The following is a 27,273-nucleotide window of genomic DNA, read 5'->3' as shown; positions in this document are numbered from 1 at the left end:
CCTAGCTGAACATATTCAAAACTAAACTCCTCATCTCTCACATCCTGCCATACTTAGGCTATGACACCTGTTGTCTTCATCTATTTCTGGTAATTACATTTTTCCAGCTTCTCAAGCCAAAACCTTAGAGTCATCTTCTCTCTCATACCTCATACCAACCCTTCTTACTTGTCTTTATTCTTTTTTTCACAACATTTATCTTCTAACATACTATATATTATACTCCATGTTGGCTTAATTAGTTTGTTTGTCCTTTCTCCTCCTACAGAATGTCTGTTCCCTGAAGACAGCTACTTTTTTGTCTGTTCTGTTCATTATTGTATCCATAAGATCTAGAACAGTGTCTGATGTATAGTAGGTGCTCAGAAAATATTTGTTGAATGAATGAACAAATAGTGGATTTTTTTAATAATTATTTTTCTTTCTGTCCTTCTTTCTTTTTTTTTTTTGAGGAAGATTAGCCCTGAGCTAACATCTGCCACCAATCCGCCTCTTTTTGCTGAGGAAGATTGGCCCTGAGCTAACATCCCTGCCCATCTTCCTCTACTTTATATGTGGGACGCCTGCCACAGCATGGCTTGCCAAGCGGTGCCATGTCTGCACCCAGGATCTGAACCAGTGAACCCCAGGCCACCAAAGTGGAAGGTGCACACTTAGCTGCTGCGCCACTGGGCCGGCCCCAAATAGTGGATAATTTTAAGGTTATTTTTTTTTAAATGAGTTCTTCCTTCACTCTCACCACCTCAAATCATGTCTGTTTCATATTCTTCATTTTGCTTTAGCTGTCCTATCCTCTCCAGTCCCTCTCCCCTTCATTCAGGCTCTCCTCTCACATCTGTATGTCAGTAACCTCTTGTCCTATTCCATCCTCTACAAGTAGTTGAGTGATGTTTGTAAAATTGAAATATGACTCTTTTGCTACTGTTATTCAGAATTTGGCTGTTTGCTAATCAAATCCACTATGGAATGCTTGTTTAAAATTTCAAGATCCCAGGCCTCATCCCATACCTACTAAATCATGATTTCAAGTGGAAGGGTTGGGAATTATTATATTTTAAGAAATAGACCAGTTGATTCTTAATGAGCATGTTTGGCTACGCTGGCTTTTTAAACAAAGTCCCTCAGCAAGTCAGTAAGAGCCTGTGTGACCCACCCCTGTCTGTCTGTCCTGTCCATCTCCGGCTGCTCTGCACCGGGCACTTCATCTTCCAACAGGGTTTACCCGTTTCCATTTCTCTCTGAGTGCCATATTTTTTCTTGCTTTTTGCAAATATTTTGTTCCCTCTACTTGGACTCTCCCCCTGCTCTGGAACACTTGTATTTTTATCCTCCAAAATTCTGCTCATTTGTCACTTTCTCCTTAAAGTCTTCTCTGACGCCCCATTCCCAAGAGAACATTAATCATCTTTGCTGACTGGGTACCTTGTATAAGACTCTGTTGTGTTTACACTGTCCTGGATGCCTTTGCTGACTGTCTCTCTGTTGTGACCCAACCTGAGCCAATTCAGTTGTTTAGTTATTAGGTTCTTTTTGAGAGATATTGCTCAAAAGTTTGCAGGCTACAAATAAGTGAGCGCTATAGATCTACTCCACCAGCACCCAGCTTCCCAATGGCATGTTACTATGAAAGCAAAACTCAGACTGAGTTCTGCTACACATACAAAAATTTATTAGCAAGAAAGCACAAAAATACTCTTACACTGTTTTCTATACTGGTGAAGTCTCTATTTAGGAACTTTGACAAGCACCTTTTATGAAAGATTTATTCCAGGCAGAAGTGCTAATCTGGTTTTAGGATTCAGTTTAACCTAATTGAGATCAGACAACAGAGTTCCCTTAGAGAGAACTAATCACAGAACCAGCAGGAATCCTCAGGCCTAGGGTGCAGTGCCAAAGAGTATGGGCCACTAGGTTCCCTTGAGTCATATGTATGTGCTCCTGGAAGAGCAGTGGTTCCCTATATGATAGCTGTAGCCACCCACGTATCTTGAACACCACTCTTTTCTAATACTATAGTCATTTCTAGCATCTATTATGCTAATTACCAAACTCTCAGGATTTGAGGAGAGATAGGGATACTGGATTGATCCCACATGAGTGAGGTTTTTGATTAGAAGCTTTCAACGTTAACCGATGACTGTGTATGGTCTGGTAGTGGTTTTGTAAATGTTAACTAACTGTTCCATGATGAATATCAGGAACCACTGGTCCATGCCCTCCAGTCCATTAAAACAAATACATATTGCATTCTTTATGCTGAAATAATTTAAATAACAGTTTAAATCACACCTCACTTCTAGAGTCTGGAATTGAAACAGGTGTTGAATTTTTTGTCTCTATATCCCCATGCCTAGTGCAGTGCCTGCTCAGTGGACCTCGAGAAGTGCTGAAGTAAATGTTTGTAATGTTAAGCAGCTAGGTATTTTGTTTTGTTTGTTCTGTTTTTATTTTTCTTTGAATGCTAAATTGTAAACTCTGCCAGGGAGTTATATTAATAATGTAAGAAGTTTGCCATAGCCGTCTGAGTATGTGTCTTACCAGTGGCATCTCTCTATATGGGCTGGAGTGAAATCACATAACTCCCTGGGTGGGGGTCAAGGCAAGGCCTGCTCAGATCCCCAGCCTCCTTGTGCAGACAGGTTGCTCAGTCCTCCTCCTCCTCAAGTTTGCAGTGTGGGGTGTTGTGGGTAAGTGGCACAAATACAGATCCCTGCTTAGAACCTGAGGAAGAGCTGCATAGAGCTGGTGAGGTTATAGTCAAGGTTAACAAATTATAGGTCTCTGTTCTGACAGCAGAGCTAGACTGCTCAAATATAAACTGCTTCATCAGACAGATTCCTAATTTGTAAAGTATAACGTTATCAATTCCTTTCTAAAAGAGAAATGCAGAGTAGCAAGGCATTATTATGTGTATCCAGTTTACACTGCCTATTGGGAGCATTGCCCTTAAGCAAGTTGATTTTTAAATGTATGCTGAAGTTTTTTCTCTTAGGCTAGAATGAGAGCCCAGTAAGGAAAGCAGTGTGTCTGGTGTTAGATTAAACAGTCCATCATTCTTGGGCCATTTGGGGAGTGATTTGGAGCAATACTATTTATTATCTTTCCTTTTTTTCCTGCATTTTTCACATTCCTGTGAATACGGTCAGAAGAATCTCTTGGACTTTTTAAAACTTCAGTTTATATGAATAATTAATATGATTATACTCTGCCTTCCTGCACAAATCACTACCTTGTATTAAAATATTTTACAGAAGCATAGTAAAAACGTTGAAATGCACTCTTTTCCAACTTACATATTTCTTTTAAGCTTAACTCAGATACTACTTCCATAAAGTCTGCCATGATGTCCTAATATTCTCAGTACCTCCTTTTATGTCATGTTCTTCTCTTTCTACTTAGAATTAGTCATGTAAGTTTTATATAATACTTACATGTCATGTCATGACAGAAGGTTAATAGCTAAAGAGCCCTTAAAAATCAGTAGAGTAAGGATGAACAATTCAGTCAGTAAGTGAATAAAGGATGTGAGTAAGCAGTTAACAAAAGAAGAATTAAATGGCCAATAAAAATATGAAAAATGTTTACTTTCACAAATTGACATGTAATTAAAACTAGTAATATAATTTTTGTGTGTATGAGGAAGATTCACCCTGAGCTAACATCCATTGCCAGTCCTCCTCTTATTTTGCTTGAGAAAGATTAGCCCTGAGCTAACATCTGTGCCAATCTTCCTCTATTTTGTATGTGGGATGCCTCCACAGCATGGCTGATGAGTGGAGTAGGTCCACACCCAGGATTGGAACCAATGAACCAGGGCCGCTGAAGCAGAGCATGCAGAACTTTAACCATTCGGCCATGGGGCCAGCCCCAATATTATAAATTTTTACCTATCAAGTTGAGCAGTTTTTAACAGAATGAGATAGCCAGGGTTGGCAAGTGGGTGGGAAGATAATGTGTACTCACACAGAGCTGATGGGAGTATAAGCTAATGTAACCATTCTGGACCTTTTGGCAATAAGAAAATTTTAAAATCTTATCATTTCATTTCCAGGAATTTAATTTTAGAAAGGTATCAAGGATGTTTACAGTGATAGCACTCCAAAACTGTTTTTGATCACAATATTGTTTATAATAGCAAAAAGTTTTTTAGAACATTTTAAGGAAACAACCTAAATGCACTTGAAAGTCGTATTTTATAATATGTCTTTATCATTTACAGTCAAAAAATAATTAGTAGAAAAATTAATAAAAAATTATTTACAGTTAGTCAACTTTTGACCAGTTATTTAACCATTTTCCTGTGGTCAGGAAAGCAACAAAGCTTAATGAGTTCTTATTCTAAATGAGTTTATTCCATAAGAATCTGTCCTTTGTTCTCTTCTTTTCTCCCTACACTCTCTTACTTGGCAATCTCTGCAGCCACATGGCTTCAGGTGTCCCAAATGAAGATGGCTCCTAAATCTACAGCTCCGGCCATGACCTCTTTTTGGAGTTCCAGACTCGCATTTCCAACTGCCTTTTGAACATCTCCACCTGGATGGCCTACCAGCATGGCAAACTCAGTATGTCCAAAAAAATGAACTCATCTCTCCCAAACCCGTGTTCCCTACCTCCATTAATGGTCTGTTAATCTCAACCAGACACAAACCCTCTTAAACCACGTTTGATTCAACCCCATCCCTTGCTCTATCTGTGAAAGCACTTATCAAGTCCTTTCACTTTTCTCAAATTCGTTACACCTCCCCCCTCCGCCCGTTCCACTTTGCCTTCTCCATCTTTCCCTCACCCTTCCCAAAGCTGCTCCTCTAATATCAGACGATCGTTTCTTTTGTCTGTTGCAGCTCTGTTCTGACTGGTCTTCTCAGTGTTGTTTTTTTTTTCCCTGTCACCTTTCCCAAATCCATCTTACATTCTACCTGTCATGTTTCTGAAGCACCACTCTGATCATGTTGCTCCCCTACCCAAAAATCATGGCTTCCCTCTACCTTTAGAATAAAGGTCATACTCCTTAAGAAGGCGTTCAAGTTTGTCCACAGTCCAGTCCATCTTACCTTTCCAGTTTTCTTCCCCCTTCTCAAGAACTCTGTGCTTTAGCAAATCTGAATATTCCTTGTCACCAAATATGTTCTATATTTTCTCACGTTTAAAACTTCTCTTATATAATTCACTCTGTTTGAAATGCACTCTTTTCCAACTTACATATTTCTTTTAAGCTTAACTCAGATACTACTTCCATAAAGTCTGCCATGATGTCCTAATATTCTCAGTACCTCCTTTTATGTTCTTCTCTTTCTACTTAGAATTAGTCATGTAAGTTTTATATAATACTTAACTTCTGAATGGTCTTTATTGCCCCGTGTGGACTAGAAGGTTGTACCAAGAGAAACTGCCCTGGTTCTTATTGATTTATCCTTTTTTTCGGTGCTAGTTTCATTTTTGCCATGATACAGATTGAAAAATTTACCTCCCAAACACAGTCTGAGTTTATGGTGAGATATGTTATTTATAACATTAAAGTTTAGCAAATAAGTCAAGAGATTTAAAATTTTAAATGCACGTAGATTGCCCTTCCCCATAGCCCCCATTTAATATGCTAATTAATGCAATGAACAAAATTCATAACTCTTTGTAAAGTTTTTAATTGTATCTTTTAGAAAATGAGATTTACCTAAACTAAGTAGGTATAATTAAAATCTGCAGTTTTAAAGATTAGATTGTTCTTTTTTTTTGCTGAGGAAGACTAGCCCTGAGCTAAGATCTGTGCCAGTCTTCCTCTACTTTATATGTGGGTCGCCACCACAGCATGGCTGATGAGTGGCGTAGGTCCACGCCCAAGATTTGAACCTGCGAACCTGGGCCACGGAACCGGAGCATGCTGATCTTAACACTACACTGTGGGGCCAGGACCTAAAAATTAGATTATTCTTATAGTAAATAACAACCTGCTCTTAGTCCAGTTCTTTTGATCATCTGTTTTTTTCTGTAGTTTGGCTAGGTTTATGTATACCTCAGAGGTCATGATAATGTGGATGGGTGTGCTTTGGGAATGGATAGGGAAGAGACTTAAAATGTCTAACTGTGGAGTTGGAGAAAACCTTATGCAGTCCATCTGTAGGTCAGAGAGTTAAGCATTATGCACGAGTGCATGTCACTATAGCAGGTGGGGAGTCACTTGCAGGCCTCTGTTGCTAATTTCATCTGAGCTCTTCAGTCAGACTAAACACAAACCTCACTGGAGCCAGGAACTGAGGAAGAATGCAGAAGGAGGTTATTTTTCCCTCTAGATCGCTACAGTTCCTATCCCACCTCTGCCACTTAAAAGTCTCTGTGACCTTCAGCAAGTTTTTTATTCTCACTGTAGTTCAGTTTCTAATCTCTAAAATGGAGAGATTAACTGTACCTACCTCATAACTTTATTGTGAAGACTGAATGAGATAATCCACGCCTAGCCTGTGTTAAGTGTTTACTGTTAGCTGTATCTACAAAGGGCAGAGTGCTGTGTACCCTGAGGTGATATATGTTAATAGGATAAATTTTCATATAGTAAACCTTTGCCCCTTATTCTGGGTAAAAATAGTACTTTGACAGCCCATAAAATTTTACTTTTCTTAGCTTTGAATCAATGTTTCAAAATAATTTAGTTTAAAAAGGAAAAAAACACCTTTCCTGCTTCAGCTTCATATTGAATTACAAGCCTTCCAATGCCAGAAATAAATGTCTTCAGATTCCAAAGAGGTATCGCAAACCTCTTCCTTCCTTTTATTCTCAGAGTAAAAAAACAAATTTATGATCTTTCTTATCTTAAGAACGTCCTCAATCATGTATATTTTCATATGAAAAAGGAAAAAATAGTTTTTAATTGTTTTGCTTATGTTTAAATACGCTTTTCCCAATGGGAAATTGAAATGTTTAAAGTTGGTATCTCAAAGAGATGGCAGATTAGGAACATACCTCAGAATTATACAGTGGGCCATTGCATTTTTTCTTTTTCAGGCAAGTGTCTAGACTTCTGCTGTCTTCCACCCTACACTTTATAGGAGTGTATAATCATGTCTAGTCCCGCCACTCCTCAGGAAGGACGGAAGCACAACCAGGGAGCATCACTTCAATTCCTAACAGATCTCTAGAGACAGGGATATTTTAATTTCTCTTGAGAGACTTCAATGCATTTCCTTGTCCTTAAAGCCAGTACATCTAATGTAAATCTCTTGGAACAGTTTTATCCTTCATAGGTGTGTCTTAGCCCATTCGGGCTGCTACAACAAAATACCACAGACTAGGTAGCTTATAAACAGCAGACATTCATTGCTCACAGTCCTGGTGGCTGTAAAGTCCAAGGTCAAGGCAACTATGGTGGTCGCCTTCTGGTGACGGCCCCATCCCTTGTTCATAGCTAGGACTTCTTGCTGTGTCCTCCCATGGTGGGAGGGGCAGGATCCTTCCAGAGCCTCTTTTATAAGACACTAATCCCTTTCATGACTCAATCACCTCCCAAAGACCCTTATCTTTGGGGGTTAGGATTTCAACATGTGAATTTGGGGTGAGGAGGCACAAACATTCAGACCATAGCAGTCTGCTTCATCTTAGAATCATCTTTCATATGAATTTTAGAATAAGGAAGCTGCCTTAAAAGCTTTCATTATGGCCATCCCTGCCCAAGAACCACAGTGGCTCACTGTTGCTTACCTTTCATATCCTACTTCCTCTGCTTAATTTTCAAGATTTCATCTTTTTTCTACCAAATTAACTTTAAGTAGTTAAGTGACAGAGCAGACCATTATAAAATACCTCACTGTCACTTAACTGTTTCCTATATTTGTTATGCTTATACTGTTTGCTTTTCTTCCTGTCACCTTTCTAAATCGCATCTGTCCTTTAAAGATAAGTTTAGGTTTTATGTGTAGCTCAAAGCCCTGTCTATTATGTTATCCCACACGAATAGTTCCCTTTTTTTAGAATTCTTTTCCTGTTTATTATTTGTACTACTTGGTTTATCATTTGTTTTGTGATTGCCCAGCTTTTTCTTTCTTTCCAGTTAAGTCCTTTCAGACAGATACCATAATGACCCTTTTTGTAGTATGATATGGTAGGTGTGCCGTAAATGTTTTTTAATGCTGCTAATGACTTCTAGACTAATCAGGTACTCAGGCAGGTAGAATCAGGTGTAGAAGAGATTAAGAGATTAAAAGAAAATAAACTGAATTTACTAAAAGTATTGTGAATAAGAATGTTAGAATCTGCTGTGTATTAAAACAACAAAAAAAGAACAGCAATGTCAGAATCTTTTTTTCACAAATATACATAAAATGCACCAGGAAAACCAAATTACCTATTAAGAAATCGAGCATGAATATTATTTCGAAACTGGAAAAGGTATGTTACATTTAAGGAACTTTAAAGTTTGTTAATCCAAACCATAGATAAAGATACCTTTGTTTAAATACAAATATTGGTTGGTTGGTTTGTTTTTGAGGAAGATTTAGCCCTGAGCTAACTACTGCCAATCCTCCTCTTTTTGCTGAGGAAGACTGGCCCGGAGCTAACATCCATGCCCATCTTCCTCTACTTTATATGTGGGACGCCTGCCACAGCATGGCTTTTGCCAGGCAGTGCCATGTCTACACCCAGGATCCAAACCAGTGAACCCCGGACCGCTGAGAAGCGGAACGTGCACACTTAACCGCTGCGCCACCAGGCTGGCCCCCAAATACTGGTTTTAAATGTAGTAGCTGTCAAATTTCATGAGACTAATACTATACCTTGTTATGTTTTCCAAAATCCAAATGGGGAGGAGTCTCAGTACATGCGTGAATTACTAAATGCAGTTTCACCATATCATTATTAGGACACACAGCTATTTGAATGAATTCATGACCCTTCCAAATCTTTGCAAGTTTCCTAAAAATTTCTCTTTCCCCAGAACCCCTAGGAGTTTGGCTTTTTCAGGTCTCAGATTTTTCCATGACAGTCTAGTTTTTCTGAGTTTGCTTAGGTTCTCCCTTCTCCTCTTAAAGTCGCTAGTTACAGGGACAGAGAGGCTTGGCAGTGCTCTAGGACTCTTACTCCTCCCAGACCAGGATTGCCTTGCTTCCTTCTCCTTTACGTAGCACTCTTATTGTATACCCACCAGCCTTTAGCTGTACTTATTGTAGGCTTTCTAGTTTACCAGGTTACACCGATGTTTTCCATTTTATCCTTTTTCAATTGTAATAATGTACTGCTGCCTTTTCTAGAACTAGTATTGACAAGTTGAGTTGGCAGATTAAATTCAGGCTATTAGTACTCATCCTCCTCTCCTTCCTTCCTTTCTCTTCATTTGGCAGTGTCCTTACTACCAGAGCAGAGCTAAAAGGGACCTAGGGAACACCAAATAAGGCTAAAGTGATAATGGCCACTTCAAGTAATACATTTAGATGGAGGTAATTGAACTATATTAGGAATTGTAAAATTTAATTAACACAATTGTTTAAAGCTTTTCTTTTATTGCATGTTGTATTTTTTTCAAAAAGTCTCACTTGGAATTCAAATAAAGGAAACAGATAAATGCTGCCTCTAAGGCTGGGGCAAAACCTGCTCGGTTGGCCTCTTCACGTTTTACTTCCCACCAGTCACCACCCGCAGGTATTTCCATGTAATCCTAGGCCTCTAAAGAAAGCAGTTTAGAAGTGACTAATACAAACAGATCCCATATTGAGGCGTAATCCTGGTGTCTTCAGTTTTGTTCTATTCTGGGATATCTGGCTCATCATGACCATTGTTGAGAAACTCCTTTCCTACCCTGTGCATGTTATTAAAACTGCTCTTTCACCTGAAATTTCCATTTTAGCAAATGGTTAACTCCATTCATTCAGTTACATTAAGATGCAGACTTCAGCAGTGTCCTCAGTCTTCTTACTTGCCACTTTAATCCGTTAGCAAACCATGTTGGTGTTCTGCCTTCAGAATACATCCCGCTTTGCCACCCTGGTCAGCCTCTTTTTTTTTTCTCTCCTAGAAACTGCAATACCTAACTAGTCCTCTTCTTTTTTTCACTCTCCACTCCCTCCCTCCCAAAATCTAGTATAGTGGTTAATTACATGGATTCCAAAACCAGATTTGCCTGCATTCATACATGGTTCCACTGTCATGTGACATTGAGAACATTAATTAACAGTTCTGAGCCCCATTTTCCTTTACGGTTAGATGAAGGTGAGGACGATGATACTTTTTACCTCATACAGTTGTGTCAGTTGAGTTATTACACATAAATTACTTAGAATAGTGCTTGGCAAATAGTAAATATCCAATACATGTTAGGTAGTAGGTGATATTAAGGTTATTGCAATTGTTATTTTTTATTCATACAGAATTGAAACTGACCTCCTTCAAACGTTAATCAGATGTATTCTCCATTGGCTTCCTGTCACTTTTAGAACAATATCCCACGTCCTTACCATGGCTTGCGGGACCCTCTCTGATCATTGTTTTTCTCATTCTATCCCCACTGGCCTGCCGCTGTGTTCCACCCTGCCCAGCCACTCCTGCCTTTGCACTCATTTTTCTGCTGCCAGGTACGCTCACCCCACAGATATTTGCACAACTTGACGCTCCCTTCATTTAAGTCTCTGCTCAAATGTCAGCTCCTCAGGGAAGTCTTCCCTGACCGCTGTTGTAGAATATCATCCTGACATTTTCTTTATCCTTCGACTTAAATTTTTTCGTAACTTACGAAAAGATATTTTATCACTACCTAACATTACATTATATATCTGTTTGGGGTTTGTTTTTTTTTTAAAGATTGGCACCTGAGCTAACAACGTTGCCAGTCTTTTTTTCTTTTTTTCTGCTTTTTCTCCCCAAATCCAAAATCGCCCCAGTGTATAGTTGTATATTTTATTTAGTTGTGAGTCCTAGTTGTGGCATGTGGGACGCCGCCTCAACATGGCCTAATGAGCGGCTCCATGTCTGCGCCCAGGATCCGAATCGGTGAAAACCCTGGGACGCTGAAGTGGAGCGTGTGGATTTAACCACTTGGCCTTGGGGCCAGCCCCCTATTTATCGGTTATTTACTCCACTACGCTAGGTTCTGTAACAAATGAAAGCAAGGAACTTTGTCTGTTTTGTTCATCATATTAGCCCCAGGGCCTTTCATATACATAGGAGGTACTCAAGAGGTATTTGTTAAATGGATGGATGGGATGGGATGGGGTGGGTGAACGCAGAAAGATTTTCCCCTTCGTGCTTTGCATGAGAGATGCTCAAGTTACCAGAAAGTTGGAGAGGCTGAATGAACTCTTTTGAGATGAGATCACTTTAGGAAAGAGTTCAGGTGTGGTGTTTTTTTTTTCCATTCTTTTCTGTGGATAAGAATGTATCATGTAATTCACCATAATTGTCTCAATTAAGTGGATTAATTGCATTGTTAAATTAGTACCTCCTATAGTTGCAGTTCAAGTTTGGCTACATATGCCTTTCCTTAGCAGCTAATGACAAGGAAATTGTTGGATTTGTCTTTTATTAAGCATTATTAAACCTTCTAAACCTATGCCATTCTCCCTGTTATTACCAGCCTCAGGTCCCAAGAGGAGGAATTTAAGTCTGTCTGGAATCAGAAAAAATAGAGATGTCTAATATTCATCAAAAATTCTGCTTCTGATAAAGAGCAGTAGGCCAGGGTGTCCACAAAAATGTGCTTTTTTTTTTTTTTATAGCATTCAGGTTTGAAATGCTTTCTTGTATCTCAGAATTGGAACAGAGTTACCTATTCACTAATCAAGTGAACATGAATTTTAAAAATTAGCATTTGACATCTATCTTAAATAATGATGTAATTTAATTACTGTTTGGTAACTTTATGCTAATTCATTGACATTAATACTGATCCATGGGCTATAATACATGAAGAAATTGGAGAAATAAAGGATTTCAAAAATAACTGGTAACTTTGAACATCTTTGTTTTTGTTTTCTTCGTAATTCCTGAGATTTTTTTTAAGTCGCCCATACTAATTTCAGTTGATTATTATGTACTACATGCTGAGAACATGTAAGTTGTTTGGTGCTTTTTATTTTGGGCGTCTCTTCCACCTTCATGCTTAACACCCAACAATCTTCTGAACTACATCTTGTTGTGATTTGAGTGAAAAAATTACTTTCTTTCTGATTTGCAGAGGTCTTAGTCACATGCTCATTTATCATTGAGCCTTTTTTTTTTAAAGATTGGCAGCAGAGCTAACAACTGTTGCCAGTCTTCTTTATTTTTTCTTTCTGCTTTTTCACCCCAAATCCCCCCAGTACATAGTTGTATATTTTAGTTGTGGGTCCTTCTAGTTGTGGCATGTAGGGCACCGCCTCAGCATGGTGTGATGAGCAGTGCCACGTCCACACCCAGGATACGAACCAGCGAAACTCTGGGCGCCCGAAGCAGAGCGCGCAAACTTAACCACTCAGCCACGGGGCCGGCCCCCTAGCCTTTTTTTTAAAATCATTGACAATAAATGAGTTGAATGCTTGGAGTTGACCTTCTAAATTATGCCTGTCCAAATTGGTACCTTTCAGAGACAGTGTCAGATGGTGTGTTTGGCTGTCAGACTGTAACGTAGGTGTTCTGTGATGAGCTCAGGGAGGATAGAAGTCTCCGTGGAGCAGGACAAAAACTCAGTTGATCTTGATTACCAGTATGAGTAAAGATCATGAAAGTGGGTTCTGCGATCTTTCTGATCTTTGGGGTTTTAAGCACGGGTAACTGACTTGTGACAGCCAAGTGTTCATAGCAATGTTGTTCTCTGATTCTTCGACGTCAGCCCCATCACTGTGAAGCAGGACTCACCAAGCCTTGGATTGTTTACCAATCTACCTTTGGATTCTTTATAAATGTCAACATAGAATATCTTTACCTCTTCTTTTCTACAAAATAGGATTTTTATTAGAAGAATTTAAGTGTGGGTCAGAGTGGCCAAAAATCAGAGATCTCTTTTATAAGCTGTTTACCTTTTTTATTCATACTTGGATTTTTAAAATCGTTATTGTTATTATTACAGGCTATGGTTGCTTGTTATCCAGGCAATGGAACAGGTTATGTACGCCATGTTGATAATCCAAATGGAGATGGAAGATGTGTGACATGTATATATTATCTTAATAAAGACTGGGATGCCAAGGTATGCAACTTAATTGAGCATTTGTTTTTTTCTCACAAGTATTAAGATTCATACTCCTCACAGGTGAGACTGTCTTTAACAAATGAACAGTTAGAAATTTTTCTCTTAGATTTGTGCCAGTCTCAGGTTTTAGGAGTGGATCTTTGTAAAATGAAATAGTTACTAATACGTTTCAAAAAAAAGAGATTGCCTTATCTTCAGTTATTTAACTTTTACAAAAGTATCTTTATTAAAATATACTACTTTTAATAGTTTCTATAGAAACACTTCTGAGAATAATTGTTTTATAATGGCTTTTGAGGGAGATTATGTATAAATAATTATTATGGATTATTTCCTACTTACTCGTACATTTTATGCTTTGCATTATTGGAAAGAGGTTATCTGGCATTGGGCTGTTGAATGAATATTAGAGGCAGGATTCCTTCTTGCCTTGATTAGAGAAAAACTAAAAGTTTATCAATACTGACAAATCTTATAAAACCAGTTAGAATGTACAATACATTTAATCTCTCTTGTTTTAAATATATATTCCCTTAATATTAGCCTGCATTTCACTTAAATGAGTTAAACTTTAGAAGTATATCATGCATTATTGCATTGGAGGTTGTATAAACTAATTTTTCATTGATTTTTTTAAATCTTTTTTTTTATTTACTTTTATTGAAGGAGTTTATTCAAATAGAAAAGTGAACATAATGTACAGCCCAGTGGATTTCCATGGAGTGAACCTACCTATGTGGCCAGGGTAATTTTTAAAGATCAACCTTTAAAACAACTCCCCCCCTATACACACACACACACACATATGTACACAGATGGAAACCACCAAGTTTTAAATGTGCAGAAACGTAGTCCTTTCCTAAAAGCATCTCCTAGAACTTAGGATATGCTCCCAGCGCTCCAGTAATCTTTTATACCGTAGTGATGTAAAGAGTTTCCTCTGTCCTGGTCCAAGTGCAAAATTGAGGTGAGTTTTACTGCTAGATAGATTTGGAGGCATTATGTCAACAACCGTGGTTTTTCTGTTATCGCTTTCAAAGTTTGAAATAGAGAAATAAATTTGATAATTCACCGTGAGCCCAACACACAAAACAGATTGGTTAACTCTGGTTAAAACTTAAAAATTTATTTTTTTTCAGATTTTGTGAATATCTAGAAAGCTAGAAATATGTTTAATCAACTCCTAACTTCTGTATTTTGTTCAGTTGTTTCTAGGTTGATCTCCTTTTAATTTTGATAGGACCTAGTCAAGGTCATTAATATATAGTTTTCAAATTTGTACATAAGCAGAAAAAAGTCTTTAGTATTTTTATATGTAGAACTGAAAACTTCCTCTGCAAGATTGCACTGAATATGTGCAGTGTGCTTGACACTGTTCTGGGTACTGGAGGTAGAGCAGAAATAGAAAAGCCCTCCGAAAGCTTCAGATCTAGTGGAGGGTGCAGATCAGCAGATTGACAGTTACAATGGGTTATGCCAGCAGGACACATTGCTGTGGGAGCATGCAGGAGGCTACCTAATTCAGAGGTCAGGGATGTTTTCCCAGAAGAAGATTGGGAAGCTTCAGCTATCTGTCTTTTTCAACATTTTCAGCAGATCACCTGTGATATTCTCAGTGACTCCAGTCAAAGGGAAGCGGGCAGGGGGAAAGAAAAGAAGACATGTTCTCGGTCACAGTTTAGAGGTTCTTTAGATGTTTGGTGAATACCGTGGGAATCACTCTGAACAACACTGGAACCTGAGGAAGGTGGGCAAAGGTACTAAGTAGCTTGAATTTAACCTACTTGAGGATGAGCCTGATAAACAGCTTTTCTAATTTTATGTTCTAGGAATGGGCTCAACCTCTATGACGTCTTTATCAAGTATTAAAGTTCCCTGCAACATAATAGTCTGCCTGCCTAGGAGTTTAGTTTCTCAAGTGTAAACAGCCACTCAGTTGGGTAGGTTTTGCCTCACTTTAATTCCCCCCAGGTTATAAATACCATGAGGACAATCTCTCTCTGCATTATTCCCTCTCTGCACCCAGGGCCCACCACAGGTCCCAGAAGAATAGATACTCAGTCAATGTTGGAATGAATAGGTGAGTCCATATAATCCCAAATAGAGAAGGAAATATAATTTGGCAAACAGTAATATTCCTGTCTAGATGGAATCCAGTTTTATAAGCAAATAGTTAGCAATGTGTCAGGCCCAGTCTGGAAAGGAAGAGCTGCAGTTTCTGATAACGACCATGATAATGATGATGATGATGATGATGATAAATGGTGACACTTTCTACTGATATATTGAATTCTTTAAATAAGAGGCATTACATTTATGACTGTCCTGTTAATTATCTGTTGAACTTTAAAATATGATGAACTATTTATGTGATATACTTAACCATCTGTAGTAATTTAATCAAGAAGATTTAAAATGGATACATTTTTAAGAGTAGATTAAGCAAATCAGTAGCATACATAAATAAATGTTTACTAGTTTTTAAAACTTCCAAGTGTCATTTTAAGACTTATGAATTCAGATAAGTTTCATATGTTTTATCAAGTATTTACAAAAATCTCTGAAACAAGAAATGAATTTTTCCTTGTATCAGTGTATGTACTTGGAATCTCAGCTCACCTTCATACCTTGTTAATTGAGATATATTTATGAATAATCCAATTAAGAATTTTGATTCACTGATAGGGTCTTTTTCCTCCCTGAATTTAATTTCGTAGCATTCTTGTTTACTCATACTTACGTATTTGGCTCTTTTCCTAGGTAAGTGGAGGTATACTTCGAATTTTTCCAGAAGGCAAAGCCCAGTTTGCTGACATTGAACCCAAATTTGATAGACTGCTGTTTTTCTGGTCTGACCGTCGCAACCCTCATGAAGTACAACCAGCATATGCTACAAGGTAGTATTGCTTTTAAGAAAAAATTGGTAAAGAGTATGATAGGATAGGAGGGGATAGATAGGATAAACTTGAAAGTTTTCTAATGAGTATCTTCCTGTTCTTCAGCTACCTTTATCATAGTGCTTCAGTCATAACTGTTTTAATTTGAATAGTTTTATAAGATTGATTCACAGTTAGTACTGACTGTGACTTTCTTTGCAAAGCCACTCCTTGTTTGGGGTAAGAAATTGAAGCACAGGCCTTCTCGTCTTTCCAGCTCTGTCTCCTTGTTGTGTGCATCTCTTAACTACTATCTAGTCCCTGATTTTGTGAGAGTATTCGTTTGGGGGATAGGAAAATTACTTGGAGAAGGAAAAGGGCAGCTTTTTGAAAGGTGGTAAGGGGGAGAAGGAGAGGGATGTTGTAGAAAAATGATAAGAGTAGAAAAGTAAGAGGTAACCAGAGCATAGAAATGAAGAGAAAAAAGAATAGAGGAAAGAAAAGTAGAGAAAAGGTTGCCATGGGTGGGAGTTAATGTTAGAAAAATAATCCTTCAGCTTTAATAGAAGCATCTGCGAGGCTCATTACTCTCTTTTTCTTCATTATACTCTTTTTCTACAATTTTTTGTATTCTAAACCTAGTATTCTTTAAAATTTTTTTTTACCATTTACTATGACCCAATTAAAATGTTAAGTCTGTTAAAATGGAGAATGTTACAGACATTGTTATAAAAATAAATATTTCTAGAAAAATAGTACTGCTTTTTAAATATCTATTTTTTATTATAGAAAGGACTTCGAACCTTACAATAGTGAATTACTGACCTGCAGTTGCTTAGATCTGGTGAGAAGAGGCATACCCTTAGATACACTGGGAGAAGAACTGGCTTTTAATAATGATGTTAGAGGTTGGCCAGCCTTTGATGAGGTTCAAATTCTAAAGACTCTGTTGTCACCTCTCCCTTTTTCTTGCTTATTTCTGAGTCATGTTGCCTTCAGCCCTAACTCACATAGTGAGTAGCAAGCTGAGCAGTTTGCAACTAGAGATCATAAGAAGCCATGAATGGAAACCAGGGGGCTCCTGTCACATCACATGATATCCATTCCGAATCCCCATCTCTCCTCTCAGCATCTCAGCGCCGTCTCTAACCTGACTGCTCCGTTAGAACCTTTTCTGACCTGGAAACCACATCAGAGACCTTCCCTTTTGTGGAATCTTGAGTATGGTCTGGTCGTATCCTTTCTAGATGAAGAGATAAGCATTTTTAGGTAGTAAATAAATGCCAAACAATTACAGAAGATACGTGCTACAGGAGTTTGGAGGAGGGAGAAAGTGGTATTAAATTGGAATACATGGGTCAGGTGTCACATTGAAGAGAGGAGCTCAGCTGAGTCTAGAATGATGAGAAGCAAGAGGAGTACCATAGTGTTAGTAAAGCCCTGGGAGAAAAAGGCAGGATTGTTCGAGTTACAGTACAGAAGTTCATGTGAGGAGAAGGATTCTTTAAATGGGAGATAAACCAGGATAAGTAGAACAACATCCAGTATTTACAGTTTTTTTCTGGTAAGAACTTAGGGCATGAAGGGGGGTTGATCTAGGTAGTAGAACCCTGATTTCTAAGTAACTAAAAGTTTGGGACATGAGCAAGAGATAGAAAATGATTTGTCTGTGCACCTTTCCCATTACCAAGGCCACCTGGAAAAATAAAAGAGGCTACGTGGTAAGAAAGGTGCTGGAGCTCTGGAAAGAGCAGAATGTGAAAGTCAGGAGGCCAGTATTGACCTCAGCTTTGTCATTCACCAGCTGAGTGATCTCTGGGCCTCAGTGTCCCCAGTTGTCCAAACTCCTAGACTCGGACTCTACTCTGCCTTTGACTCTTCAAATATGTTACATGATTTAGTTCTGTCACATTTACTGGTTCTTTTTGGATCAGCATTGCTTCAGTGACCACTGGCCAGAATCTGCAAGATACTTTAACTAATTTCTATATTCCACTAATGGAACTATGTTCCACTCAATCATTTGTAGCATGTTTTCATTTCTTATAGTGTGTGTACATTTTCCCTGTTACTGGTACCAAAAGGGGTAACTCTGTGCTTTGTAGTATTTAATAAACCAGAGATTGCTCATTTATTTGTGGAATGAGATATTCCAAATAAGGGAAATTTTCAGAAAAATGAAGTTTAGCTAAACTTTAAATGTCAGGACATAGTATAATTGTTTTGATTAAAAAATTCTTAGCATAATTTAACTCTTTCTTGATGATTGCAGGTTATAAAATTCTTTGGTATAATAAAGTGATGTCTTTCGAAGCTGAGACTATTAGCCCTCCCTTTCACTAAAGGGCCTGCACCTTCAGTTCTTTTCTGTTTCTCTTCTCTTCTTTTAGAACTTACGCTTTTTCTGTAACAGCCATTCTTTTACCTTCTTATTGTCTCTTTCTGATCTGCTATAGGCTTGCAAAACAGATAATCAAATAGGTTAAGTAGGTATTAAGAAAGTCATAAGGGGCCAGCCACCTGGCCTAGAGGTTAAGATCGGTGCGCTCCACTTCAGCAGCCTGGGTTCGGTTCCTGGGCATGGACCTACACCACTCATCGGCAGCCATCCTGTGGCAGTGACCCACATACAAAACAGAGGAAGATTGGCACAGGTGTTAGGTCAGGATGGATCTTCCTCAAGCAAAAAAAAAAAATCATAAAAACTCATCAACTGGAGCCAGCCTTGTGCCTGAGTAGTTAAGTTCGTGTGCTCCACTTTGGCATTCCAGGGTTTCACTGGTTCAGATCCTGGACGCAGACCTAGCACCACTCATCAAGCCATGCTGAGGCAGCATCCCACACAGCACAACTAGAAGGACCCACAACTAGAATATATGACTGTGTACTGGGGGAGTTTGGGGAGGAGGAGAAGAAAAAAGACTAACGAAAAAAAGATTGACAACAGATGTTAGCTCAGGTGCCAATCTTAAAAAAGAAAAAAATCATCAACTTCGTGATATCAATTTTAGCTTCTCCTGGTTCTCTGCTATACTCTTGAGCACTGAGGTTACTGGATAAGTGGGTTATTACTGTGCTCATTTATCCTCTGACCCCATTCCAGTTTAGGCATTATTTTGGCATTATGAGTTTTAGTAGACCTTTGCAACAGCATACTACTTTTGTCCCCCCAGTGTGATCATTCTTACCGTGTTCTGAATTTTCTTTTAGGTACGCAATCACTGTTTGGTATTTTGATGCAGATGAGAGAGCCCGTGCTAAAGTAAAATATCTAACAGGTAAACATGATTTGGGGCAGGGTGTGCTGGAAGGAAAGTGCCTGCAGTCAGGCAGTGCTTTCAGGGATCAAATGCAGTCTTTATTAACGTCATCAAGACTTGCTCCTTGTTTTTGTCAAATTCCTTCATTCCCTTATTTAAAAGAGGACTTCTCTTAAGTCATCTTCATTGTTATCTTTAATCAACAAAATTGTCCCAAGATTAGGAAAGTTTGAGGCAAAGAAGTCTGAGAAAAATTATTCAAATACAAGCTGATTTTTTCTGTGATTATCCTTTTCAGTCACGGGCTGCTGAGCTCTGGATAACCGCCATCTAGCTTCCTTTCCTTCTCCCATTAGAAGGAAGGTAATATCCTTTCCCTTTAAATCTACATGCTCTAAAGAATACTCCAGGTCTTCCACGTTGAATGTGGACGTGAAGAAAATTAATAGAAAAGAGATGAATTGAAATGCCAAAATCCCTAAATCAGACAGGCATGGAGAGGCCATATCTGCCCATAGTGTCCACAGGTCAGCACACTTTTCCTAAATCTGAAGGTCCTTCAGTATGCCCGTTCCCCGCCCCCACTTATGGACTGCTCTAGGCAGTCTTAGTTTTCTGATAGACCGCTTACCTGTCTTTTCTTTAAGCCTACCTTAGATCTCCAAAAGTCTGCTCACTGTTCACATTGCTGATTAACTAGCTGTATTTTCATGAGCCGCTGATAATCTCACATCAATCTTTTATAAAACTATAGAAAGTCTATGTTCATGAGGCTGACCTGGTGGCGCAGTGGTTAAGTTTGCATGCTCCGCTTGGCAGCCCAGGGTTCATGGGGTCCCTGGCGTGGACCTACATACCGCTCATCAAGCCATGCTGTGGCAGCGTCCCCCATACAAAATAGAGGAGGATTGGCTACAGATGTTAGCTCAGGGCCAATCTTCCCCACACACACACACACACACACACACAAAGTATGTTCATGCATTTTCTGTGTATTTTTAAAGTCATTATTTGTGGCAGAAGCCTAGTAGTGTGCTTTGAGTGAGACTTAACACACTGTTATTTTATAGCAATTCAAGTTACTTTTAAAATACAAAGGAGACAAAATCATTCTCTCGGAGTAGAGAATGGTTTTTCCCTTTGAAGGTTTACTAGTTCAGAGTAACACATTCATCATAATACAGTGCTCAGGGTAGGTTTTGGAAGTACAAGTGTGATAGTTTTCAGAAAGTGGAAACTTTGTGCATACTGGTAGGAACTCAGTGGGAAGAAGTAACAGAAGCTCTCTGGTACTGAATGAATGAATGATTTTTTTTTTTTTTTTTTTTTTTTACCTTGCAGGTGAAAAAGGTGTGAGGGTTGAACTCAATAAACATTCTGATTCAATCACTAAAGACGTCTTATAGAGCCTTTGATCCAGCAATACCCCACTTCACCTACAATAATTGTTGACGCTGTTAACTTGTGAATATGAATAAATGGGATAAAGAAAAATAGATAACCAGTTGGCATTTTAATAAGGAAACAGAAACAACTTTTTTGTGTTGCATCAAAAAGAAGATTTTAACTGTGTGGCTTTGTACTGCATGATTGACTCCAAACCTGTGATTGCTTATGGGAAGAATATAAGCTATCAACTGAAAATGGTATTTACATCTGGACGTGAAATAAGTGAAATAAGTGCCCTAGGTAGAACTTTTTCATTCTTATATTTTGCCAGATCTGTCATCTAACTGAGTTCATTTCATCTCTCCCTTTTTTATATAGTCAAGTTTGAATTTGAAGTAATTTTTGTATGATCAGGTACAATTTATCAAAACTGAATTGAGAAAAAATTACAACATTATTCCCCAAGATAGCATCAATCTATTTTTGTAAACCTCTTCGTACTATTAAATTTTGCTCTAAAAGACCTCTTATAATGATTGTTGCCAGTGACTGATGATGATTTAATTTTCTTTTTGCTTAAAATAAGAAAAGGCGCACTTTAATTACCAACTGAAAAATCAGATTTTCTAGTCCTGTCTTAAACTAATTTGAACTCTTAAAGATTGCTGCTGTCATTTTTTTGACATCGTTAATAATGAAACATAACAGTAAAACCATCACCATTTACTACCAATAACTTTTAGTTCATGTTTTATAAGAAAAAATATGGTGGGCAGGTTTTATCTTTTAAGTTAAATTTTTTTAAGAACTAAAGTGACTGGCACTAAATGAACTTGAGGTTATCCTCAGCATCAAGTTCCCAAGATAAAGGGCTTTCTTATGCTTTCAGGTGTATCCTATAGATGTAAAGATAATGTCCTCATTCCTCAGACTTTTCCTTTTGCTTCCCGTCACGTTGCTTGTACTCCCAATTTTGCTGTTATGTTTTCTTCCTACTCCTGTGACCCATCTGATCTGCAGATCAGACCTCGTTTCTGTCGGATAGCATCAAGGGGAGACTGTACATCGAGACTGAACTGTGTTATTACGACTTCATGTTAGTGACTCCTCAGACCTTGCGAGGCATTCCCCACACGAGATGCTGGCCTCTTTGTCAGTACTGAAAGATGGATGTTTAGCTTAAAAACAAAAACAAAAGCGAAAAACCAGATAATTTTATTTTTATGTTTTATGAGTTTTCTTTTTTACTTTTCAGAAAAAGAGGGAATATTAAAAAAATCACACAAGGCCTCCCAGACTTCTGGTATTTAATGTATGAATTGGGATGGATGTCTTAGACTTCGATTTCCTAGACTCTTTAGCGAAGCCCAAAGGGTGGTATCCATGTTTTGCATGAATTTTGGGTGTAAGACCTTGCCCACTTCAGTTTTCTATCTCTGTCCTTGATCTTCTTTGCCAAAATAATGTGAGTGTACAGAAATATTTCTGTATATTTCAACTTTTGACAGTTTTAGCATCTGTATAGTTTTTATTCAATTAGAGACCTTTTCTATGGAAAGCTCAGTAATTTTTATTAAAAGATTGCTATTGTTCATGTAAAACATGAAAAAAAATTTAGTGAAACTGACAGTCTGGACCTAGGGTGGGATTAAATATTCAGTATTCTGATCTCATTCAGGAGAACTTGCAGGAGAAAGTTATAGTTTATTGTTGTTTTTCCTTGCCCATGTTCAGTTTTGTTCCGCTTCCTCTCCTTGTTCCAGATAATACAATGTAACATCTCTACAGTAAGTGCCTCTGCCAGCCCGCCCTGGGAGTGCGAGTTGTCTCTGCCATCTGGTCTGCAGTGCAGTGTGCTGTGCTAGGCCACAGCTCCAAAGCACCGTCATTTGTAGGTCTGGTAGAAATTGCATTCTGTTGACGGGAGATTTGTTTGTCAAGGTGTACAGCAGCAGCCTTTTATCTGGGAGCCCCTGTGTCATTCAAATGTGTATCTCTGCAGTTGTGCAAAGTGTCAGATTCTACTATCTGTGGGTTGTGCTTGCCAGACAGGTCTTAAATTTTGTACTTTTTGGAAAAGTTTATATAATTTCTTGGAGATTATTGTGAAAGGATCAAGAAATCAGGATAGCCATTTCTTTAATATCCACTTAAAATCTGTTCTTTTCATGTTAGTGGGACCGTTAACTTGTCACCAAGCAGGAGTCTATTTAAAACAAAATTTAAAACTGTTGTGGCCTATATGTGTTTAATCCTGGTTAAAGATAAAGCTTCTAATGCTGTTTTTATTCAACACATTAACCAGCTGTAAAACATAGACCTTTATCACAGCAGGCAAAGAATTTCAGGATTCATATACAGATAGACTATAAAGTCATGTAATTTGAAAAGCAGTGTTTCATTATGAAAGAGCTCTCAACTTGCTTGTAAAGCTAATCTAATTAAAAAGATGTATAAATGTTCTTGAAAAAACTATGGTTGTTATTTCCAGCTGTCTTTTTTTTTTTTTGCTTAATCTTTTATCATACACTGACTTTCTTAATGGGCCCTTCCATCTGGTAATGTGCTTTTCTATCACACATCTCTGGCTTAGTCCAGAACATTTGGTATTACGTTTTATAAATGAAACAAGAGAAAGAGAGGAAACAGTAAACATAGGAGTCCAACAATTTTAGAAATACCCTGGAGGTAACTGGACTGTCCGTGGGATCCATGAGCTCCGCGTTTGGATTCTCAACGTTTGGATTCTTGCCTTTTTAATAGGATTTTAAAAATTACTCTAACACTCATGCTGTTGAGCATATCTGTATCACCCCTCTGCTGCAAAAAGGAGGGGGCATTAGGCATTTATCTCGGATTGTCACAGGTGTCCTATGTGTGTATGCAAGAAAGTTTCGTTTCTGTGGTCATAACTAAAATATAAGAGCTTTTATGATGTGTGATCATTACACATGTTCATTTATCTCTCATTTAAATTTTTTTTTCCAACCTATCTTAGGGCATTTGGGAATTGTACTGAAATATAGCTGAGTGGATTAAAGGAGAGGGCAAGTGAGTTAGAGATGAAGGCTAATGAAACTGGACAGTGTAGAAAAAAGAACATTCTTTTCATGGTCACCAGCAAGTAAATTTCACCTGAAATACAGGGATGCTTAAGGATATACCACTGGACCAATGATAGGTATAAAGGCATGGCCTCATGAGCTGGAAAGAATTTTATAAGTCGAAAACATGTAAATATAAACCATGAGGCAGGGAGAGCCTAAACAGCTGCAGTCAGCTGAAGCTCTTTATCACGTGAATAATTTTTGAACTCTGAACAAGGTGTCATAAAGGCTATTGGATAAGGTCTTCCTTTCACTGAGATTAGGATTTTCTTCTGTCAAAATTACTATATTTCTATGGTGTTCTATAAAATACCTTTACATCTTTTTCTCAAAACATACAAAGGAGCCAGAGCAAGCTTTATGTCCATTTATAATTAGAGCAGGATCAGAGACGTGACTTGCTGACAGGCACATCGTTAGTACATGGTAGAGAGCCAGGCCTTGAATACAGGCTTTCCTTTTCTTGTTTAATCGTTCTTAAGTCAAAGTTATACATGCACATGCACCTGAGTCAACATATTCTATGAGGGTTAAGGAAAATAGCCTCTCGTGTTCTTCTCCCGAGAACAAATTTTGACTCTTTCAAGTGATTCTTTGGGTATCTGTCTGATTAGTTCTAAATAGCGTAATTACATCACTTCATCTTGATTTTTCAGTGTTAGCCATTATCCACTAACTTCTCCACATGGAAGATAAGAGTGTGGGTCTCTCTCCAGCCCTTTTCACCATCCCTTCCACACGTGTACAAGAACACTTCCAAGTCCCCTGATCTTATAAGGTCATTTGTAACTGAGGTTGGTTAATAGTTAAACTATCTTTGCTATTCACATCTGAGATACAGAATAAACCATGATGGCTTTTCTTCCACAACTGACTATTTCCCTAAAGTCTTCATCTTTCATTTCCCTGTGGCATCCGACCTGCAGGGGTCTGGGGCCATTGCCCTTTCTGCCTGGGACACAGCTGTCTGTCTGCCTCAGATCCCCTTCCCCCTTGTTCGCAGAGCCCACTACCACTCTTTGTGTTGGCTCTCCTGTTTCCTGGATCATGTCTTCCTCTTTCTTGGTTTACTTCCTCAATCTGGTGGAGCATGTGCTTCACTATTTCCTGTGAAAGTATGTGGGTGGTGAATTTTCTGAGACCAATGTCTTTTTACCCTCCCACTTAATTGGTAACTTGCCTGAGGTCAGAATTCTAGTTTGGAAATCATTTACCTTAAGAATTTTTAAGGCATTGCCTCACTGGTTCTAGGTTCCAGAGTGGATTCTAAGCAATCTGAAGCCTTTCCTATTCCTAATTCTTTGAATGTAATCTGCTTTGTCCCTGTGGAAGCTCATAGAATTATTCTTTGTCCCCAGGGCTCTGTGTGCTTCAGTGAGTGCCTGTTCTCAGCCAGCATGCTAGGCACGCAAACTGTAAATTCATGCCCTACGCTTGGGGACGTTTTCTTAAATAATTACGTTCATTATTTCTCCCCTCCCATCTCTCTGCTCTTTCTGGAACTCCTGTTGTTCAGAAAGTGCATCCACTGGTTCAAGCCTGTTAATTTCTTCTAGTTACTATGTGTCTCTGTCCTTTGGAGACATCTGTTTTCCAGTTCTCCCAGTGAGGGTTTCATGTCTGCTATCAGGTTTTTAATTTTCAAGAGCTCTCTTCTGTTCTCCAAAGTTTTTTAATATATAACATTCCGTCCTATTTATTAGATGCAGTATTTGTTTTAATTTTTGTCCTTCATAATAGAAGTTTTCCTTACATTATATGTCGGGTAATTCTTGTTTGTGTGTTCATATTTAAGGGGAAGTACTTGGGCTCCTGGTTTTGTAGGAAATATTGGCAGTTGCCTAAATCTAAATCTCTTTCATAATTTCCCAACACCATACAGACAAGAACAAAGTCATCTGTAATCCATACCTGCAGCATAACTGTGAGTCACAGAAGAAAGGTCAGCTTCTGTGAAAGCAGAGAAATAAGCATCTGAAACTAGAGTCTGCATCAGAAGTCATGGAAAGCAGAGTCAGGTGGAGACTGTATGGTTAAAGGATGAGGGCAATGAGGCCTAGTAGGAGCAGTACACATGGAAAAACGGACCCACCACGTATGATGGAAAATACTAACGGTTCTGACACCGGTGCATCAGAGCACTGGCCATTGGGGCATCAAGAGGAAGATGTCTGAAGTTCATGAGATTGAAGATGGCCATTTGGGGAAGGTACCATTTCTGGGAGGGGGGAGATGGCTTCTGGAGGCTTGATGGTAAAGTGAAAGAAGGAAGCAAGGGTCTTAACAGGAAAAAAAATTAGAGAATCAGAAGAGACACAAACCTCATAAAAGTGTCCCATCTCATAAAAGTGTCATCTCTGAGAAATACTGCATTTCACTGTACCAACAGAAAAGAACATTCTTGAATCAGAAACCTGGTAAGCTACACAAACCCGTCATCCCCGCCTATACAGAACCAACTGTTTTTGCAAGTCAAGGAAAATAATACCTTTCAAAATGAGCAGAAAAGGAAGACAACATCTATAAATACCACTATAAGAAGAAAACAAAGTGAGAATTAACAGCTGATGAAAATTCTCCTCAACCATGAGGCAGAAGAAAACTGCAACAATATCCAGTCCAAATTAAACATCCTTAAACAGGACTTTGTAGAAATAAAAATTAACACTTGCAATTAGAACAAAAATGGGCCAAAAGAAGAAAAAGTCCTCAGGAAGATGTGAAACAAGAGTTGATGTTGGGGCCGGCCTCGGGGCCAAATGGCTACGTTCACATGCTCTGCTTTGGCCGCCCAGGGTTCCCACAGCTCAGATCCTGGGTGCAGACCTAGCACTGCTCAGTAAGCCACACTGAGGCAGCGTCCCACATGGCACAACCAGACGGACCCACAACTAAAATATACAGCTATCTACTGGGGGGCTTTGGGGAGAAGAAGGAAAAATAAAAAAAAAAAAATCTTTAAAAAAGTTGATGTAAATCAGCAAAGAAATTGAAATAGACAAAATTGTCTCAAATTAAGATTAAATTATGGGGCCGGCTCCATGGCCGAGTGGTTAAATTCGCATGCTCTGCTGCGGCGGCCCAAGGTTCGGATCCTGGGCTCGGACATGGCACCACTCATCAGCCCACGTTGAGGCGGCATCCCACATCCCACAACTAGAAGGGCCTCCAACTAAGATATACAACTGTGTACGGGGGGGTTTGGGCAGATAAAGCAGAAAAAAAAAAAAAAGATTGGCAACAGTTGTTAGCCTAGGTGCCAATCTTTAAAAAAAATATATTAAATTATAAGGTGCCCAAGGAAGAACAGATTCGACTGAAAATATAATGAGGGGCATTAAAAAAAAGTAGGAAAACAGCCAAGAGTACCAAACAAAATAGTTACAAAGAATAAGTAGAATGGACACACACACGTACGTATGCATTGTGGTATGCTTACACAATGAAATACTATACAGCAACGAGAATGAACAATCTACAAACACACAATAGGGATGACT

At 38.6% G+C, this 27,273-nt stretch overlaps 1 protein-coding gene across 1 annotated transcript in view; it reads left to right on the top strand.

Moving 5' to 3' along the window:
* Positions 1-23,141, top strand: part of EGLN1 (egl-9 family hypoxia inducible factor 1) — a gene marked incomplete at its 5' end in the record, with an annotated part of 54,910 nt that extends 31,769 nt beyond the window's left edge. Inside the window, 4 exons of the mRNA XM_046652806.1 lie at positions 13,019-13,138; positions 15,902-16,038; positions 19,228-19,295; positions 20,619-23,141. Coding sequence (XP_046508762.1) covers positions 13,019-13,138; positions 15,902-16,038; positions 19,228-19,295; positions 20,619-20,683 — 390 coding nt within the window. The remainder of the gene's footprint in view (positions 1-13,018; positions 13,139-15,901; positions 16,039-19,227; positions 19,296-20,618) is intronic.
* Between the last annotated feature and the right edge of the window lie 4,132 nt (positions 23,142-27,273).

The sequence above is a fragment of the Equus quagga genome, chromosome 2 (genome assembly GCF_021613505.1).
Source record: "Equus quagga isolate Etosha38 chromosome 2, UCLA_HA_Equagga_1.0, whole genome shotgun sequence".
Taxonomy (NCBI): Eukaryota; Metazoa; Chordata; class Mammalia; order Perissodactyla; family Equidae; genus Equus; species Equus quagga.
The sequence above is the reverse complement of the archived record's forward strand: the minus strand, read 5'-3'. Positions and strand labels throughout refer to the sequence as shown.